The sequence below is a fragment of the Perna viridis genome, chromosome 5 (assembly GCF_037379345.1).
Source record: "Perna viridis isolate PV_CMFRI_1.1 ecotype Kerala chromosome 5, ASM3737934v1, whole genome shotgun sequence".
Lineage (NCBI taxonomy): Eukaryota > Metazoa > Mollusca > Bivalvia > Mytilida > Mytilidae > Perna > Perna viridis.
The window spans coordinates 14295235-14316867 of NC_142449.1; the positions used below are offsets into that span (position 1 = coordinate 14295235).

A 21633-nucleotide genomic window follows, 5' to 3' on the forward strand; every position below is an offset into this window, starting at 1 on the left:
CTTGCTGTTGATAACAGCTTTGCTTTTATTCTTTTACATTGTTGAGTTTTATGTGATGCTTTTCATTTTAATTTATTTGCATTTGCTTCCATATTTCATTAAATATATTGACTAATAATTTGTGTATGTCTGTACGAAAAGGACTTAACTAGACAGGTTCATGTACTAAGCATAAAATAAGGAGTAAAGATCAATATCAAGAAAACGATATCATGTGAATAAATTCTAGAAACAGTATGAAACCATTACACTCAACAACCAGGCAATTGAAGAGATTCAGCACATCAACTATCTTGACTGCACTATAACATCAAATGGTGGAGCAATAGATCTGTAAATAAATTTCAATTTATTTAATTATGTCTCTAGTGGAGCATACAAAGGATAGGAAAGGCCAGGTAAATTTTCTGTATGTTACGACCAATATGGAATAACTCAAACATCTCATTAAATAATCCAAAACCAGATATGATATTTATCAGCAACTAATAATGTTATCTGTTCTACTTTATGGCTGTGAGTGCTGGCTTCTCGGGAAAGATCTAGAACAAGATTTTATAGTCTTCATTAACACATGTTTGGGGGGGGGGGCTATTATAAAAGATTAATTGGTATAAGAAAATGTCAAACAAAGAGTTACATGAAAAATTCCATCAAGAAGACATCATAACAGACCTAAGAAGAAAAAAATGGAGATGGGTTTGCCACGTCCTCCATAAAGACCAATATGACATCACAATTTTTTTGACATCTTGGAAAAAGGAAAAGAAATCAATCAAAAATCAATTGGAGGCGAACATCTGATAAAGATTCTAAAGGACAAGGAAGCACCTGGGATAGGGCAAAGATATAAATCGAAAATAGCGATGACTGTCGGAGATGTGTAGAGGCTTTTATGCACCAGAAGTCACGAAAAGGACTATGTAAGTAAGTAGCTAACTACTTTACCGAAACTAAATGACGTCTTAAATTGAGACGATATCAAGTGATGAGTTAATCAAGCTCTTATAGTGAATATATATCAACAAAGTATTATTGTACTGAATCTATTTGTATCTATTGTTTGAATTAATTACTGAATTGCCAAAATAGGATAAAATACATGCAAAAGAAAAGAACCGGGATCGATTTCAAATGTATCTAAACACAAAATAAACGTCGAAAGCTTAGAATATGATTTCAACAATAAGGTCTGATGAAGGAAGCATTAGCCAAAAACACATAAGTCCCTTGAACAACCTACAGCTCTACTATCATATATAATCATATATGCATCTAGTTTTGAAATAACATGAAGTTTTTTTTCACACAAGGCTTAATATCAAAATAGAATTATTATTACAAATGACAATAACACCAGGCGCCAGACTGGCGCCATTCATGTGAAAATTGCATCATCAAAATTACTATGCCACCAAAAATAAAGTCTACGCAAAGTTCTATTTTTATTGATCATCTCCTTCCTATGTCACGGGCGATAACTGTATTATCTTGTGAAGATTGAGATTAGTACATAATTTGTATTCAACATTGCTGCCAGTTTTTAGTTCGTTTGACGGAGTATCAGTGAAACTATTTTCCTGCGGCGGCGTAAGAGATAGTTGCGGACGCTAACAGGCTTTACAAACTATAGGCTCTGGCGACTGCTATCTTATTTGATAAAAATACCGAAGCGTCAAAAATGGGACAACTCAAGTACTATAAGTCTAAGTATATGGCCTAATAGTGAGAAGAAGAAACAAATACAGTCTACGTACACAATAATACACAATTAAGGTAGCGAACCGAATACAATAGATTACATATATATAAAAACTGAATATAAGGAAAACTAGACGTAACACAATGTTTATAGGTATATTTTGATCATGCAACATTCTAGCGAAAATAAAAAGAATGTAATCCAGGGACAAAGACCAGGGATGGAAAACAGACAAGCACAACAAAGAACTTTAAGTCACTAAAATAATACACACTAAGTAACAAAAATTAACAAGCAACTCGGACTCCACTAAAAACTGTAAGAAATGTACAATACATTTGCATAGACACAGCTATCAAACAGACAAAAGGAAATTTTAACGTATTTAGAGCCCAAATAAAAGGCAAGAATACGATTTATGGTTATGTTTCGACAATGCTGAAGCAGCTGATTTTTTACATTGAATAGCAAATAAAAGCCCAGATGCGTATTTCCAATGGGTTCCATACAGTGCACACACACTGGCATAGTGACTAAAACCAATAAAATATTATGCTAGCAATATGAACTCACACAAGAAGGTCTGGAAGAGTAAGCATACCTTGCTAGCCAGTGGGCTTCTACCATATTGTAAGTGATTATAGTCCGGTCTAGTTACAATTAACAATGCAACTTCCTGAAACGAGTAAAAAAAAACACGGGCTACACAATCATTCAATTCAACAAAGTATCATGATGCTAATAAAATAAATAACGCGGAAGTGGTTGAAAATGATCGATATAGACTTACTAAATAAAGATAAAAAAATCGCCACGAAACATGGGACAACACATAGGTATGTGTGTATGAACGCCAGAACATTTGATCTTGAACTTGATATAACATAAAGCATAAAATCATGCGAAAAACTGAAACTATGTCAAGAATCAACTGGAAGAATTCAAAGGAAATGATCTCTGTGTAATTTCAGGGTCTTCACTGTAATATCGTTTTGGTGTTATTTTATGGCCTGGGAACTAAACCATTGTTTTGGCTATCAAATCTAATCTGTAACTAAAGATACATAATACAGACTTAGACATAAATGCACGTGTAGCATGCAAGACAAGCTCCGCCCATCTTTCACACTATTGGCTTAATTTAATACATTACATTCACATGATCATAGTCCGAGCAAATACTGCGGTGACACCTATGGCTACGTTGAGCAATAAGAAATGAACACTTTCAAATAGCAATTCCAAATGACTCTCGTATGAAGAAGGGGAATATGGTTATATAGCAGACAAACATTGTTTTTGGTTTTTGAAAGGTGTTGGCAATGAACTTCGTGGCTGGAAATAGAAAAAGAAAGGTTTTTTTATTTCAATTTTCATCTACACAGTAATTGATGAAATATTTTTATTGCAGTAGGATTTTAGTTTAAAAGAAATAAAGATGGAGTTTTGTTGCACTGTCGACCTGGATTTTTCTGTGTGCTTATTTTTATTTGTTTAGTATTGTACAATTTGTTCTGTCTGTTAACTATTCGGTGTTCCAAGAATTGTTTTGTTCCTGGACCTGGGATAAATAAAATAATTTCAAATTGAAATATGAGCAACAATTTTTTTACTCAACGAAGGACAGAATAATATTATGATTTGATGTGGCCCCCATTAGTTACTTAACAATGTAGAATTTCAAATTTTCAAATAAAAAAAAAAAACTCTGGCTGCTGCAGAATGATAAAATCCCATGTCCCCCTCAAGAGGAAAATGGTCTGTGCCTAAGTGACGTTTTCCTTTGATCTTTCAAAATTTGCCAAATCTCATTTGTATGCATCTAAACTAAAGCTTGGCAGCCCAGGTGAGGATTACTATCTATTGCAGAAGAGATTAATAAATTTCAGGTCCTATCTGTTTTTTTTGTTCTAGTGTAAGTGTAACTGCAGTTTATCATCCTAAACAATGAAAATTTCAAAACATTGCTAAATATGTGCGATCTGAAGTAGGCATCTCCTAAATCAGTGAGCGATGTCTCTTCGAGACTTGTAAATATAGTAAAGGACAGAAAAAAAAACCTTTGGCACAAAGTGGTGGGGGTGGGAAGAAGTTTTTTGTTTCGCAAGTGCAATATTTTTGTTTGTATTACAGCAGCAAGCGAAATTAATATTTTTATTTGAAAATCTGCTTTGTTAAATAATGGGGGAAAAGTAGTTTTTTTTTTAATGAATGAGTAATAAATGTTTTTCGAAAATTCTAGCCCCGTTCCCCTTTTCCCCTCGCTTCATAAATGGTTGATAACTTTGTAGCACTTTGCCATACTTGACAATTTTTAACACTTAAGGCATCCTTTTTTCAGTTTTAGCGGGTCTGAGTAATTTGTACAGATACCGGAAATATTACAGTTCTCTACTGGTTGTAGGAATATTTTACACATATCACATGACGTAAACAAAATTCAGACACAGCTGACAGATGTAAATTCCAAAAAGAAAATGATTGCCTTTCCTATCTTAGAAAAGCTATGCTTCAATTTGGATAATACAGTCAGGGTTTTATTTTTTCAAAGGCGGGTTGGGTTCTTAACAACAGCATCAGTGGAACAGTGGAGATTCATGTATGTACAGCCACGTTTTTCTGGAACTTTTTAAAACACACCATATTCACTTCTTTTAATAAGTAAAAAAAAATGGAAAGACTTGAAAACTGTCAGAAAAGATGAAGTTATTTCTACTGAAACGTAATCTTAACCTTTATATTTTTATTTGTTTGATTTAAGGAGTTTTCTCCCTAAGGACAGTCAGTTTTTGTTACTTTTGGGACATAACTTTTTTTTCTTTAGTATATGGGGAACCTTAAGGGAAATTAAGATAGTACATGATATAACCATAGAGCTCACACTGCTTTGCAGTGCTCACTATAAGATGTATTAAGCAATGTTTTGAAATTTTCATTTTTTTTCTCTACCTGATATGTATAATGTAAAACAGCCCTACAGGGTCCAATGTTGTCATTTTAGGATCCATCTATGCAAGCTGTTTTACATATTAAGAACATAGGTCTTAACACACCTGCTTTCAGCAGGAGATGATCAATATTTTATTGTAAATTCATAAATCTCGTCCTTCTGTTTCTGACTCCTAGTGGGAGCTTATAATCTCTTGCTTTCAGAAACTTCTCCAGCCAAACTTGAACACATTGGTGTTTATTTTGAGTTTTCACAAATTTTCACAAAATTCAAGTGAAAGGTTCTAATGGATCTTAATGGAATGGATAATCATGCCCAAAAATAAAAGTGTCACACATTTTGGACGTGAAGCGGTTTATATTTAAAAATGTGTTACGGTCAAAGCATTTACACCCTGATGAAATATCTTCAATGAATGAAACATTAAATTCTTAAATTTTCATCCATTTTTTGTCTTCTAAGATCAAGTAGTTAAACTTTCACTTATGACCTCCTGTACAACAAACCTGTAATTGAATTGAATTTGCTACCATTTACACTATGCTTCACATTTGTTGTTCTTTTTCTTTTTTCTCAAAAATTTTGTAGTAACATTTTTTTTAAAAAATTTTAAGCTGGAGTATGGTCATGGTAATGAAATCCAGGGTTCGTTGGAAAAAAGTCCCATATTTAAACAAGATGTTGAATCAATAAAAATCAAATCAGGTGATTGGGAAAGGGCTGGTGAAGGATTTTCAGGATTTACTTCAGAAGAAATAAGTAAACCAGTGAAGAGAAGGAGCTTACAAAAGAGACATCCACAGAAATACACCATTTGTATGCCATGTGACTCTGAAACAGAGGCTAAAGGTAAAAAGTACAATCAATAAACAAACATTCCAAGTGTTTGGATAGGAAAACATTTCCCCAGCTACATGTACAATGTTTTTTCTACATAAAATAGCAGTTCACAAAATCAAGAGACCAGAAACTCGTAATCATTGTTACAAGTACACATCAATTACTACATGCACTATGAAATTGTAATAATGATGAAAACTGCGTTCTAAAAATATTACAAATGTATTAGTATGAAAATCTACCCTGTTTAAATCTTAACTGCTTCTGTGGTGTCATGGAGGCTATGAGAACAGAAGATTATGGGTTTGATACATATGTTCCAAAGATGTTGTATTAGTATGAAGCATGGTCTATTTTATTGACCAAATATTTGCATCCTGAAATGCATAAAATATCTTCCATATGACATATTAAAAACTACAGCCAATTATTCTGTTGCTCAGAAACTTTTCATAAAGTGTAAGTTTTTGTAAGAATCAGATAAAATGGGAATATTAGGAACATGCATGTCAAAACCCCGCTGATCTGACTATATAATCTCACTCAAGAATACTTTCTCTATTTGAAAAGACCATTATTTTATCTTTGCATCACTGGATTTACTCAGAAATTTTTAAATAGAATGTTCGAAAAATGAGGTTTTCGACAGAGTTATCTGCCTTTGAAATGTTCATTGTTTTGAAGTGCATTTTAATGAGTTGATAACTCATTTTAGCCAAATGGTACAGAAAATCTTGATTATGACGGTGCAAATAGTCGAAGTAAACATTGAAAATAGGGCTTATTTTTCATACCATGCTTCACCCACTGCCTGGCTCTTACAGGAACTGACACTTAAAAGTTTTGATTTTAGTTGAAAATGTGATAACATGGAGTTCAAGTGATGAAGACAGTTTATCACTAAAGTCAGACTTTGAATCAAATATAGTGGAACCAAGGCCAAAACGAACCAATACTTGGAAAAAAAGGGTGATGAATGAAAATTTCAGTCGTAACTCTTGGCAGGAAAATATTGATTTTCATGATTCTGATGATGAACAGTCAGAGAAAATGTATACCAGTACTACAGACAAAGCACCACAGGTATTTATTTCATCATAATTTTTTGGATATGGTTCTTTAACTTATATGTTTACATTAGTACCTCTATATACATTAGTACCTCTATATACATCAGTACCTCTATATACTATATCTAGTGAATTTAAATGTTTTCTCTGAATATTTTACTACTGATGACTGCTAAGAAAATAAAATTTAGTACTGATTTTGTACAACATATTATTGCAAAACTTTCATTGTTTTCTCTCATTCATTGAATTAAGGATGTTTTGTTTCATTATCCTACAGGAGATCTTTTGCTTACTGGTACATTGATAGGATTTATTAAATTTTTACCTATCCATGATTGCTGGTATGCAATTATAATTTGTCTCATGACCATAGTATAAACTAACACACATAATATTTATAACATGTATTGTAACATTTGTTGTTCTCTATTTTTGTTGAACTACCGGTAATATACTCCATTGAGGAATTGACTGTTAACTAAGAATATTCATTTTTGAAGGTTGAAGCCGATTTGATAGAAGATGCAGATTCCAGATCATCTTTTACCTTTAGTAGCTCGAGTTTCTGTAAAACAGATAAGGTATGTTATCTTTGACCAGTGAACTGTAAATTTTTAATATTTTACAGTATTTGATAATTTTCTTTGTGTTCAGTTACTGTTATCCAAATTATTTTTGTGAGCAATCATATTTGCAAATTTTGTGAGTAATGAAAAAAAGCCCACAAAAATGAATTGACATAAATTTACATGTATTTGTTCATGGATGAATTCTTGTGTTAGATACAGAAATAAGTACTGTGAAAGTACGTGTACTATTGTTCGTGGTGTACCAATTTTTGTGTTTTTTTTTTTTGTTTTTTTTGTGTAGACCAAACCGTGAAATTTGGTTCCTAACAAATAAGATATTCTTATAAATGTGTACACTGGAAACATTCAAACCATTAATTCAAAATCCACAAACTTGTGTTTTTTCCCTGATTCAGGAAAATCCACAAATTAAAGTACTTTCACAGTATCCAGATTAGATTGTTTTGCAGTGTTCTATTTATGCATCCTTTTGTAGTTTTTTATTTGCCATACTTTCTTGTGTTCATATTTACATGTATGGCCATTGTGAAGTAGAGTATATATTAAGAAATGAAAGAATTGCCTATATTACAGCTAATTGAAAAAGACCAGTTCCAGTTTCAATACAAGTTTAGGTAGGCTACTGAGTAAATTAAATAGCTCTTTAAGTAGAAATCTGCCCTACATTATACCAATGTATCCTACTTAACTACTTCAGAACACCTGTGTGATCTTTTGGACACTGCCTTTCAACTTTGAATAGCTGTCAATTGTGATGACCTTAACCTCCATATATTTGCCATCCACCAGTGTGTTTGGGTAGTTTGTACTCTATATACAAGTGATTTACTTGTTTCTGATTGGATAACACTGTTCATTTTATTTAAATATTCACAGACCAAGCCTATTTATATTATCAATTACTTAACTGAACTGAATGTTAAAACTTCTTTTAAAAGAATTTGATGCCCATACATTGTTAAACTGAGATTCTTTCTGGCTGAAGTAATTTTAAGAACTTAAAGCAATGATAACATTCATTACACTTTTACAAAATTGCCTTGTTTTCAACTTGCAACATAAATGCATGCACCAGCCCTTAAACAATGATTTAAATAGCCTCAGTGAGTTGTATTTACTTGACCTTTAGAGGTTAAGGTCATCATAATTGTCAGCTATTCAAACTTAAAAGGTAGTGTCCAAAAAGATTACAAAGGTGTTCTGTGGTATATTGGCAGATTTCTACCTAGAGAGCTATTTAAATTACTCAGTGGCCTACCTAAATTTGTATTGAAATTGGAACTGGTATACTTCAACTAGCTGTAATACTAACAATAAGACATATTAAGAAATGAAAGAATTGCTCAGAATGGATGTCACATTAAAAAAATGTTAAGACTCTTTCAATTATTGATTTCTACAATGTTCACTGATACCTTATCCTTGTAGAAAACAGACATTGATGTAGTAGATGGTTCAGATGATATCATTCAAACACTTAGCAGTGTAGAAACTCCTGCTAGTAGTCCAGATAAAAAGGGAAGAGTAAAAGCTAGTGTTTGGGTTAAGTCCCTTGATCTAAAAACTCCAACTAAGCAGTCACCTACTATCACAATTACTGATGATTCTGCAAAGAAAAAGAAGAAGTATACTAGGTAAGATTCAAAGTTATATCAAATTGTTTTATACTAATCATAATTTTGTTATACTATAAGTGTTAACTACATGTATGTAGCATTGTATGCTCAAGCTTAAGCTTATTATTTCAATATTTTGTTGACTATCATTCAAGTTCTTTCCATTCTCATTTGTTCTGACTTTTTTACTTGAATTAATGAATTTCAGGAATGGTTTGGCTGATCAGCTATATAAGTTGCAAATAAGAGAGAAATCCTCAGTCAGAGTATGGAATCATCAGTCATCAACAGAAAATAAAGGTTGGTTATATCTACAATAAATTGTACAGAGTACATGTACTTAACCCTGAAGTCAGTACACATCATGGCTTAATTTGGGTCCAATACAGTTACATATTGTTGTATTAATATTTTCTGTTGGTATTTTACTACATGAATATATCTTCGTGCCTCATTGTCTATCCAAGCAACATAACTACATGAATGTATCATCCTGCCTCATTGCCTGTCCAAGAAACATTACTATAGTACGTGTAGACTGCACGCTTTTATTCAAGTTTTTCTTCGTTCCAGGAGGGGGAAGTGTAGTATGCACCTAAACAATGAGTTTTTTGATTTTTTCTGGAGACATAATTTTCGGGGATTCAGAACCGAAGTCGTCAATGCACATCGAGCCATTTTGTATTTTTGGAAACAGTTTTTTTTTAAATACACAAATAAAGTTTCACTGCTATTTAATAGTTGTTTTATCCATCAATGCTGTTTTCTTGCATTTCATAGTTTGTATGAAAAACCATGACTGGCTTCTTAATTTTCTCTCAACACATGCCGTCCTAATTATAACTTCTTCACTTGTGTGCGGTGGAGTGTTGAATACACAATAACGGGTGTGCCAACCTGTCATCTGGCCCATTGTCATTTAATTATCAAATAACAAAAGATCAATTTAAAAGGTGAAAACAATTGTCACTAATCCTTTAGTATGCTTGATGAACAGTTTCCAGATGTCAAATATCAATACACAAGCTTGATAACTTTAAGCATTTTTTTTATAAATGGACATGATGCCAATGTTTTAGTGAAATACCTTATTTGCATAGAACAGGAAATGTTAACATTGTAGCTGACCTGTTGAATGGATCCAATACATTGCTGTATGGCTTGCAAATACAGGGAAACATAAAAGAATACTTTTATTAAAAAGATTAATGATGAAAGGATACGCATTTCAGGGAATTGACTAGAATCCTTTCAACTCAATTTGGCTGTATACATGAATGCCATAATACACGGAAGAATATGGTATTACTGAACTATACTACTTTTTCTTGGAAGTGGATAAAACCTTTTTTTTATATTTTTGTTTTGTAGTTTCACACAAGTCGATACTTTTAAAGGTACAGGATTTTGAAATCTTGTATTCACTACAGTTAGCTAGATGTAAGGAGATCAAAACAACTGTGGACAGCAGTATGTCTAAAGAAGATGAAGTTTATGCCTTATTTACATCAGAAATGGCAGAGGACATGAATATAACTGCTGGTAGTGTTGTCAGAGTGTACCCACCTTGGTATGTTAGTTTAAAATAATAAGATATTGAAGCAAATGATAAATAACAGGTACATACAAACAAGAGTGTATTCTCAATGTCATCAAGTATCTTCTTTTACACCATTTTTTTTTCTTCCAATTTTATCTCTAGCACTTGTTCTGTTGAATGATAGTTGTAAATTTATGGGTATTAAGTGTTTAATTAATCCCATAGAGTAATTTGAAATTTAGAAAAAAAGTTGTGCAAATGTATTTTAATATTTGATTGTAACTTGAATGATTGAATAAAAAAAGCTGCACAAATGAACAAAAACTATTCAAAAGTCATGCTAATGTGTTCTTCTTACGAATTGGTTAGTCATGCAAAAAAGTAATATACCCTTTTAAACATTCATACTTGTTACAGAACCATCCTCCTTACAATCATTGCTTTTTTTTGCAGGCAAAATTTGAAGTTACAGTCTTTACAGAAAACTGTTTTATTGTGCACTTATTATATCAAGATAGAAGGAAATGAAGATGTAATAGATCCAACCAGAGAAACGTCCAAACATACCATGATCTGGAAATGTCCATGTGTTACTGGTAAGCTGTACATCCATCTTAAGAAAATTAATACTATTTCCTTAAATTTATTGTTACACTGTTCTTTTAATAAAAGACATATGCTGTGGAAAAATATTTTGGTTTCCAAGCCACATACTGATGTAATATTTGTTGAAAGAAGGTGCTTGAAATGCTAAGATGATTTGTTTTGAATAGCAAATGCTTTTGAAGATAAGAAGGTGTGAAAAATAGATTTGATTCAGATAAAGTTTAATAACAATTAAATAATAACAAAATATCAATCTTACGTATTGCAATGATGAGAAATAAAATCATTGTTTTGATATCTAGGTTTAGTGAAGAATTATAGGCAGTGTCCAGCCTTCCAATTCCCATGTTTTCCTGGTATAAGTACTATATCAGAGGTAAGTAGTTATAAATGAGTGGAAAGTAGTTCATTCAAGTTTGTAATCAATATTACATTTTTTGTAAATATTCATTAAAAATATTTAAATCTGAAGACAAGAAGAGAGGCTGACAAAGCTGGTAGATTACTTTATCAGGAATATAATTCAGCAGGTTTTTATTTTGAAATGAAACATTAAAGTTTACACTTCCTATATTCTTTATATTTCTAATTTTTGCTCATTGAAGTGACCTTATGCCATCACTTTGTTTCTGTGAAATTTTCATAAAATTTTCAGAGTTTTCTAAGCTACATGAATACCCAATGAGAGATACAGTTTCTTTAGAGGCTGTTGTTTTTATTTTGTGTACAGTACTTAAGTACGTTGTGAGTACATATTTGGTGAAATAAGTAAGAATTTTGTTTGTTTTGTAAGTATTTCTTTATAGTTGTAAGTACAGGTAAGTTCTTGATGGTAGTTGTTATTGAATATTGATGATAGTTATAATCGTTGTTATTGAATATTGATGATAGTTATAATCGTTGTTATTGAATATTGATGATAGTTATAATCATTGTTATTGAATATTGATGATAGTTATAATGAACTTTTTAGCATCTATATCCTTTTAAACTTGAACTGCTTTTATTAGCTGACCTGGCCAAAGGCCATGTGAGCTATTGCCATCACTTGTTGTCCGTCGTCGTTAACAATTTTTCAAAACACTTCTCTGAAACTACTTGACCAATTGGAACCAAACTTGGTATGAATGTTTCTTAGGGTATCCTGCATAGAATTGATATGGGGATTTTTGATCCGTCGAAAAACATGGCCACATTACTAAAAATAGAACATAGGGGTCAGACTATAGTTTTTCGCATATATCTCCAAAACAGTTAGGTTTAGTTAAATTCTGACAGGGTAAAAGTGTTTAGCATGATGAGATCTATCTGCAGTCAAATTTTCATTGTAATCTATTAAGCCATGTTGGAGTTACTGCCCTTTTTCAACATTTTTTGCTATTTGTTATGTTATTTCTTTCAAAAATCTTCTTTTCTGACACTACTTGACCAGTTGGAACCAAATTTGGTATGAATGTGCCTTGGGGTATCCTGCATAGAACTGATGTGAGGATTTTTTGATCTGTTGAAAAACATTGACGCCATTACTAAAAATAGAACATAGGGGTCAGACAATAGTTTTTCGCATATATCTCCAAAATGGTAAGGTTAAGTCCAATTCTAATCAGGTAAAAGTGTTCAGCATGATGAGATCTATCTGCAGTCAAATTTTCATTTTAAGCTGTTCAGCCATGTTGGAGTTACTGTCCTTTTTCAATGTTTTTTTGCTATTTTTAATGTTATTTCTTTCAAAAATCTTCTCATCTTACACTACTTGACCAATTGGAACCAAACTTGGTATGAATGTTTTTTGGGCTCTCATGCATAGAACTGATATGGGGATTTTTGATCCATCGAAAAGCATGGCCGCCGTTACTAAAAATAGAACATAGGGGTCAGACAATAGTTTTTCGCATATATCTCCAAAACCTATAGGTTTAGCCAAATTCTTCCAATAGCTGAAATGATCCTTATTTTTAGAACTACAAAAGTCTCTAGGCATAAAATTTGTCAGACGTTTTCTTATAAGAGTTATTGCCCTTGACAGGGGAAAATGACAGGTTTTTTTTTTACAGTTTTCAGCCAATGTCTTGAAAACTTTGATAGATTTAGACTTTCATTTACTGAAATGATCCTTATGATTTATGATAAGTCCTATCAAAGTTTTCTTGATTCAAAATTGTTGGACAATTTCTTGATTAATTTATTGCCTTTTAAAGGCAAAATTCAATCAGGTGAGCAATTCAGGCTCCTGGGAGCCTCTTGTTAACAAGTATTATAGAAATCTATAACTTCTGTATTTACCTTTGATATAAGAAAAAACACTTTTGTAGACTAAGATGAGTGACAGTTGTGGGGTACCAGAAGGATCAAACACTGAACACTCCCTGTATATGATACAGGCAACCCAGTCCTCTGGGACTATGGTCTCCAATGTGTCAGATTCCATCTTAGAGAGCATTGATAGATCATCAGTCCAGTCAGGCATCAACTTCAAGGGTTTGATTCATAGAGTGTTCTGTAAAACATCAGTTGGGAAAGAGACAGGGAAAAGGTAGTCAGTTTATCTTATACATAGTTCATCTTGTTTCATTCCTTTTTGTATTTCATTAAATTGAAAATTTCAACCCTAATACAAATAATGCATGCATCAAAAAATCATCTTGTCTGTGAATCAATCTGGACATATTCATGAAGAGTATATATGGAGTAAAATTAATATGTACTTGTATCAAAAACACAGGTCATCAGAAGAATGGATGAAAAGCTAAAATGGGATAAAAAATGTAAATGAAATGAAATACTTTTTGTAGGTACAGTTTACTAGTAGAGGATGGTCATGGTATTATGTGTGAGATACAGGTACCAGAAGATACAGATATGTTTGATGGCATTATACAGAATGGTGAAGGAAACTCATACATCTTTTCTGGCTTAAAAGTTCTGACTAGAGTTACCAGAGACAGGTAATACTAGGTCAGGCATAATTAAAATATTTTTTTTGGTTTTGAAACCGTACATCATATTTTTTTAAAGTGCCTTATCACAAATTTTTATCTCCTTAAAATAGAAAATTAAACACAAAAATGTGTCTCCTCATGATGAAGCTTAACAACAACTGATTATAGACATTATTAAAACACTGCCTTGTTTTAATAGGCCTTATAAGTCTTGTCACATGACCTTGTCAAAAGCATGGGAAATCATCTATTTTAGGATAGAACATACCCGATACAGTCAAAGAAATTCTCTTACATGTAAATACAATGATCAAAATAGGCTTTATAATTTCTTCACTGTGATAACTTGGTATCAACTCAAAATCATGTAAATTATACATCATATTTATGTACCCATAAATAACAAACTAAATGAATACCAGTCTTTGAATTTGAATTTTTTCATCAGTAGAAATTCCTGATCAAAAATAAATGGAGAAGTAGACTATCAAGCCCAATTCTGATATACTCATGTATTTGATTTTCTTTTATGGACAATAAAACATGTCCAGACAGATCCTTGTGAATAAGATGTATAAGGGCAGGATAGATGTACTATTTAAAGGTTTAATAATCACATATTTTGAGTCACATTGAATTCACTGTACTAAAAATTTTCTCAAATGTAACTTTATGAATAGTTCATTAATAGTCTTAAGTCAATGTGTTATAATATTAATAGATAGGGTCCACTCAAACATGTTTGATTTGAACGTATTTTGAATTCAAACCATCCGACTTACAAATATACTAGATACATGTACCAGTAATACAACCAGTATTTGTAATTCTATCATTTGCATGTATTAATTATTTTCCAATATTATATTATACAGATACTTGTCAAACTCATATTTTCATCCATATTTCTAGAGACCCTGCATTATTCTGTATGATAGACACAGTTTGGTCAGGTAGCTGTTTTCTGGCTGTCAGTGAAGAAAGTCAAACACATACTAGTTCCAGTGTAAGAAGTATTCCTATATATTCAGATCAAAGGACAGCGTGTGGGGCATATGCCCCCTTAAATTGAGAACAAAAAATTTTTTGCATGAAATCTTGATTTTTCACAAAAATTTTCTTGACTCTCTTGGAAAGGCTTTAAATTTTATTTACTCCCCATTACCTGAAATCCTGGATCTACCCATGGAATTATTTACTCGCTGATGAAGATACATATATTATTAAACATTTATGAAGATACATGTATTATATACACGTTGATGAAGATACATATATTACATACACGTTGATGAAGATACATGTATTATGTTAACATTGATGAAGATACTTGTTGTGTGAGATGATTGAGTAAAGAAATATTTTTCCACTACTTTAGACTTTAGGTTTCAAGTTCATGTACATGTAGGTACAGTCTTTTTTACATTTAAAAAAATATTGTAGTTTTTAGAAAAAATGTAGGTGGCACCTACTTCAGATATTTTATGAATAATCTCTAGGGCTTTGTTACTATATTTAGAGATGACACTTATTTTGTATACTTAAGGTTTTACCTCCAGGGTTTTGTTACTATATGGTAGAACACAACAACCCAGGGATTGACTTTAAAGTCACACAATCTTTGTCTTCAGTCTCTGTGTATAGGAAAACACAATTGGTTACTTTACAGAGTATATCACAGGTAGTAGTATATATTCAGAAGCCACCCTAAAATATATGGCCACATCTATTAATTGCATTAAAAAGAAACTCAATGTATTGAAGTTTAAGTCAGACTGTTTGTTTCCTAAATGTCAAATTGTCTTCACAACACCTACAGGAGAATGAAGGGTATCATTTCTCAACATTAACAAATAATTTCATTATCAATATCAATTATGCAGTTGAGATTAGTATATATAAGTAATAAATTAAACTTCCCATTTTTATCATTATAGAAATTGTATTTTCTGACTATGCAAAAAAATACTAAAGGACCTTCTAAAATTGATAAAGAAAAAAGTACCTCCATCATAAGAAAAGTTTATTCCTAACACTGTTTATGTGGTAGAATAAAAACTTGATTCTTTTTTTCATTATAGGTGACCATTGATTTAACAAGACTTACAGCTAAAGTGAAGTTACTTTCTAAAATACATAAGGTACAGTTATGAACTATTATAAAACTTTAGTTCATCTCCAACTCAATCGCATGGTTTGTATACTTATGCCATTAATCTCTGAATAAATTCTAAATGAAAAAAAATCTACCAAATTTAGTCCAAAAGTCAGAAATCAAAAACTAATGATATATTACATCATAAAATTTGGTTAAACGGAAGAAAAGTTTGCCAAAATTTCAAAATGGCCTCAAAATTTTTGCTTATAATCAAGAAAAAGATCTAGAGCTCTATGGCAATAAAAAGATATTTTCATCATATGTCGTGTGTTGTTCAACATATTAAAATGGTACTAGTGACAACTTATTATTGTTAGGAACTATTTTATGAAAATGTTGATGATAATATGACAGTGTTATTGCAGTCATTAAGTAATTTGAACTCTACTCTTTTCAGTCAAATTTAAAGGATCTTGAGAAGATAGACTTTGCTAGCTTAGTGTATGTAAGGGATTCAAGTTTGAATATTGATGACTACAAACTTATAAAGGTTAAAGAGGGATGTTGTTTACAGGAACACAGTGATATTGTAGTGAGAGATGTATTGTGGTCTAGTGGTATGTCTAAATTTACTAAATATAATTGTATTTTTGATTGTTTTATACCACTGCAGTAAAAGAAATCCATATTTGGGAAATCAAAACTGTAGAATTTCAAGGATGACTAATATTTCTCTGCATGCTAATGTGTAGTCTTATAAGTTGATAATTGCTTTATCATTAAATCATCTTTTCTGTATGAAAAGATGAAATGAATGCATATTTAAGGAAGTTGATATTGATTTATGATTTACCTATTTATTCTTAGCTAAAACCTATTATGATGTTATACAATATCAACATCTTAAAAAACAGTTTATCAAAAAGGAATTAATGAAATTTTTAATGATGTATTTTTAAAATATTTTCAGGCAGCTTGATATGTGATTGTTATAGTCAAATAATACCTTATTCGGACTCAGTGTATGAGAAGTTTGTTTGTGGTAATCTGTATACAAGCCAGTTGCTACCATTTTGTTTGCCAACACTTACAGATGTTGTGGAACTGTATAATTTGCTATCCATAAAAGGTAATTATGTGTGAGGGGAAGACCTTTTATTTTTGTTCGTTCTGTCTGTCTGTTACACTTTCTAAAGCCCAACTCCCTAGAAACTACTGCACCCTATTTCATGAAACTTTGTTTTTAGTGAGGACTTGATTTGTAGTTGTATAGATTTTAAAGTTAAGCTAGTAGATTTCACATGTTTTGTGTTAAGCTATAAGATTTGACAAGTAACTGTGTGCAAAAGCTTTCAGTGTGATATCTTTTAGGATAATTTATCCATGCCAATAGATCTGCTAACACAATGAATTCTATGATGATATGAGATGTATTTTATATTTACCAGGTACAATAAGTGAAATAGATGAGAGTTCAGCCTATTCTTGGGATGTGTGTGACAAATGTGAATCAGACAAGTTAGCTGAGAAGTCAACTACTAAGTATGTACACAGAAATGTAATGTGATTCTATTTTAACTAGCGAAAAAGTCTGCTTCTTACAAGTATGTACCAAGGAATGCAACATGTTTTTATTTTAGCTATTGGAGAAACCTACTAATAAGTATGTACCGAAGAATGTAACATGATTTATTATATCTCACTCAACAAGTGGGTGGCACATTGGAATCACCTTGTCCGTCCATCCGTCATTCCCTGTTATGTTGCAATTATCTTAGTCTTCGTCTTCATATAGATTAGGCTTACATTGAGATTTTGGTGGTTTCAAATATCAATTCCTGTTTCTTTGGAATAAGCCATTTGCACTATGTGGAATAATATGCAAAATCTCACCTCTTCGATCAATTGGAACTACTCGGCCATTTCTGCTACACTAAAAAATAACATCAGATGCAGAAAGGAGAACTTCTTCTTGAAAAATTTGCTTGAATTGTAGTCATATGCGAATCAAAGTAGTTCAGTTCACCAGGTGGCACTAAAACTTTAGTAGGATATCACTAGAAATAAAGAACAAAAACTCTTCCAAGAATTTGGGCGCAAAGCGAGGAGCTAAGAAAAAAACTAATGGTAAGAAATTCAACCAGTTTAACTATAATTTTAGAAGAGGATTGGTCAAATTCAGAACAGATCCATCCACTTAGGCTGAGGTGTTTTATTGCTCTTCAATGTATGGATTGATTTCAAATTTGGTGTGTGGCTTTGTATCAATGGGGCATATGTTTTAACCATTTTTTTTTTTCATGAGTGGGGTAACTTGATATTTTAACTAGCCTATAAGTCTACTACTAAGTATGTAGTGGCAAATGTAACTTAATTTTATTTTTAAAAATGTCCAGAAGAGTGAAAAACTGATAGGAGCCATTTTGTGTCAAAGTAAGTCTTTCATTTCATTGATTCTTCATATAATCTCCTCCATACTGTAACTAGGTTTGTCTTTTCAGCTAGATGATAGATATTTTGTATATGAGTGTATGACATTAAGATGCTGTCTTTTTACAGTAACCTTCATATGACCTTAACATATGCCCTTTGACCCTTTGACCTTAGAAGCCTTATTATCAGTGATGAAATAAAGGGGTTCACATTAACTGGATATGGTATATTTGAAGGCCGAAGTTTAAATGAGATCACATACAAACATGTTTTTTTTTCTACACTTGATTCCTATGATATTTAATTGCATTTCAGAGAACTGGTATGCTTGAATTATAAGCAAGTAGTGCAACAACCAAATACGAAGATGAAAATGGAAGTTTACATATCACTTGGAAAAGTGGTTCCCTACAGATTAAGAGTTGATGTAAGTTTAACCTTTCCAACGCTGCACTGTAAATACAGCTTTTGGCTACTACTGCTGCAATTTTTGTAATATTTTTTATTCTTAAACTGTTCACCTAATTTTAAGCTTTCATAACTTTTTTTGTGTTTAGGGATAGAAAAAAGTTTATTTATGAAAAATTATCTATAGATTCCAAGATGTAATGACTTTACTTTAATTCAGACATATTGATATTTGTACCTGAGTAAGATGTTTTTTTAATCTAGTTGTAAAGTGAACGTAACAGGTGACTGTCAACACAGGGCTATTCAATATCCATGTTTTCAGGCATTTCTGCCTTGTTTCTAGGATGATCAAATTCAGTTTCTTTGAGAACAACAAAATTATCTTTTTTTGTCATCTGCATCAAATCCATTAAAGCCAATTTCTTTTTCTGATTTACCAAGATATACTTGGATTTAGTCCATGTCATTATCATCTGCCATTTTGCTTCATATTTTGTTGATTCACATTTCACTTTTTCCTTTTCCTGCAAAATTTCTCCAAGAATGTACCTAGATTTAAATGAAAAGATGACATTGACATACCAGTAAGATTTATAATATTAGGTAAAATTTAAAGGTCTTTAAACCCATTGGCTGATTGGCAAAATCTGGTAGTGGAAAAAAAAATTATGTTGGGAATAGCAGCAGCCGCCTAGCAGGTCATCACGATATATGCCCTGATTAGTGTATCTTCATTTTTCAGCATTTATCATAATATTATACCACCACAAATATAATGCTTGGCAATATCAGTAGACACTTGGTTTTTGTGAGATAACCTGAATAGTTGCTGGACCTAAAACCTTACAAAAAAACTTTTTTCCACAAAAAGAAAGATGATAATAGTTTCTTTGGGTTATGCCCCCTATACATTTTGGGAAGAAATACAAGCTGCTTATAAAACACTATATAAAATGAGTATAATGTATGGATCCCTTTCAAGTTGTACAACAAGGTTCCATTCTACCAAGATCCAACTTGGATTGATATAGAAGTTAATTACCTTCCTTACCCAATTAGGAACTAGATCCTGAAAAGAACCCAAAACAAGCATTTTTTTTTTGCTATTCGAGAGCTACCAAAGTCATACAGGGGTTTGATTTTAGGGGTTATTATGATAATGAGTTTTCAACAATACCTTTAGTAAAAATACATTGATTTGATTTCATATAAAATTGTACTACAAGGTTCCATACCACATAAGGATGGTTTTGATTGCGTTAAAGGGTTATAGATATAATCATATAGGAATTAAAGGCTGAAAGGGAATCAGAAATAAGCATTTTTCTAAGACTGTATGAATTACTTATTGTCTAATTGAAAATTTTAAAGTTCTTTGAACACTTTCATTCTGTGTCATGAATTTATATTATGATGTGTCACACAGTTAATAATATTTCTATTTCAGTACTAGATCTTGTGTCAGTGGTTGTATCACGCATTTTATGAAAAAAATTAGTAGGAACTCCTATAAAAGATAAATACATCCCAGCCAACTTTTATCTGCTCACAATATTTGTACATTTATTATGTTTTTGGGATTACAGCCTATCTGCATTACTCATGGCAACAAAAAAAAACCATCACATTTATCGTAGAACATTCACAATCTTGTGTCTTTCTTACATGGGTTTTATGCTTGTTTTTCAGTTTACTTGTTGATGTTGCTATTGAAGTTTTTTTATTAATCAAATATTTTTTGGTCATCATTTCAGCTTTCAGAAGATACAATTCAGTGCCTTTTACCTGAAGATGATAATGATGATGAGGTATACGTAACCTATTATTATGTAGCAGTCTTTTAAAAAACAGACAGTCCTGAGGATGTGATTCATGCATGTCAAAAACCCACAAAATTTACATTTATTTCTAATCCATAAACAGGTACAGACCACATAACCCGCCTTAGTTGGTCATTCGGTTTTTGCACGGTTGAGATAAAAATTAAATATATTTACATAAAATTGGGACTTTGCATCAGTTACCTTTCTTTATTTAGTTAGTGGTAGATGAATGTATGGTTTTCTTAAAAATACAAATTAGTATGCAGAAAGCACTAAAGTTACCTAGAAATGTGGTGTATATAGATGAAAAAGCATCATTTTCAGTAGGTTTTTTTGTATGATAATTGTTAAACCTCTACCACTGGCAGTATCAGAATTTTAAATGGATTGATACTTAACTGGTACCAAGGGCACTCTACCTTCCAATAGTAATTCTATAAATTTGCTTGAATTGAAGAAGTTTGGAATGAATGTAATTCTGTAAAATTTAATTAATGTAAAACTTTTATTGTAAAAATCTTTTCACTTAAAATGCATGACTTGTTATTTCTAAAGTACCTATTGTTTTTCTTTACTTACAGGGATATGATATTGGAAGTGTTTTAAACTGCGAAGTTGGCCCATTGTCATGTATAGTAATAAACAAGAGCACGAAAGAAATATTACTAAAAGAAATAAAATTATCTATTTGAATTGTCTAGTGTACAAGTGTTATTAAGCCCCCCCCTTCTTACAAAGTGAGGGATATATAGTGATAGAGGTGTCAGTCTGTTGGTCCTTCCTTCCTTCTTTCCATTACACAAGGGGGTCCCATCTCTTATCTGTTACTCCTCCTACACTGCTGGATGGAATTGAATGAAACTATCACAGAATCATTATTACATGATCCCATTGTGCACCTGCTATTTTAGATCTTGATCCAAATCAATTTGGGGGTTTCATATATCAAAATATGGACTTTATCATTTGTGAATATGGGGACATGGGGACCCATCTCTTATTCGTTACTCCT

The 21633-nt window shown here is 31.8% G+C and overlaps 1 protein-coding gene across 2 annotated transcripts; it reads left to right on the forward strand.

Annotated features, from left to right (window-relative positions):
* The first annotated feature begins 2949 nt into the window (after window positions 1-2949).
* LOC148616151 (DNA repair-scaffolding protein-like) lies at window positions 2950-21314 on the forward strand. Of its 2 annotated transcripts, none has more exons than XM_088582883.1 (20): window positions 2950-3057; window positions 5267-5501; window positions 6346-6575; window positions 7066-7146; window positions 8584-8789; window positions 8980-9071; window positions 10143-10341; window positions 10765-10907; window positions 11220-11293; window positions 13230-13450; window positions 13710-13862; window positions 14769-14862; window positions 15403-15540; window positions 15938-15997; window positions 16412-16571; window positions 16925-17083; window positions 17403-17496; window positions 18703-18814; window positions 20553-20606; window positions 21203-21314. In XM_088582883.1, the coding sequence occupies exons 1-20, from the start codon at window positions 3025-3027 to the stop codon at window positions 21311-21313; spliced, it is 2649 nt and encodes an 882-aa protein (XP_088439009.1). In that variant the 5' UTR covers window positions 2950-3024; the 3' UTR covers window position 21314. The 2 variants fall into 2 exon arrangements, with proteins under 2 accessions (XP_088439009.1, XP_088439010.1); XM_088582884.1 differs by having other exon boundaries at window positions 15403-15537.
* The last annotated feature ends 319 nt before the right edge of the window (window positions 21315-21633 follow it).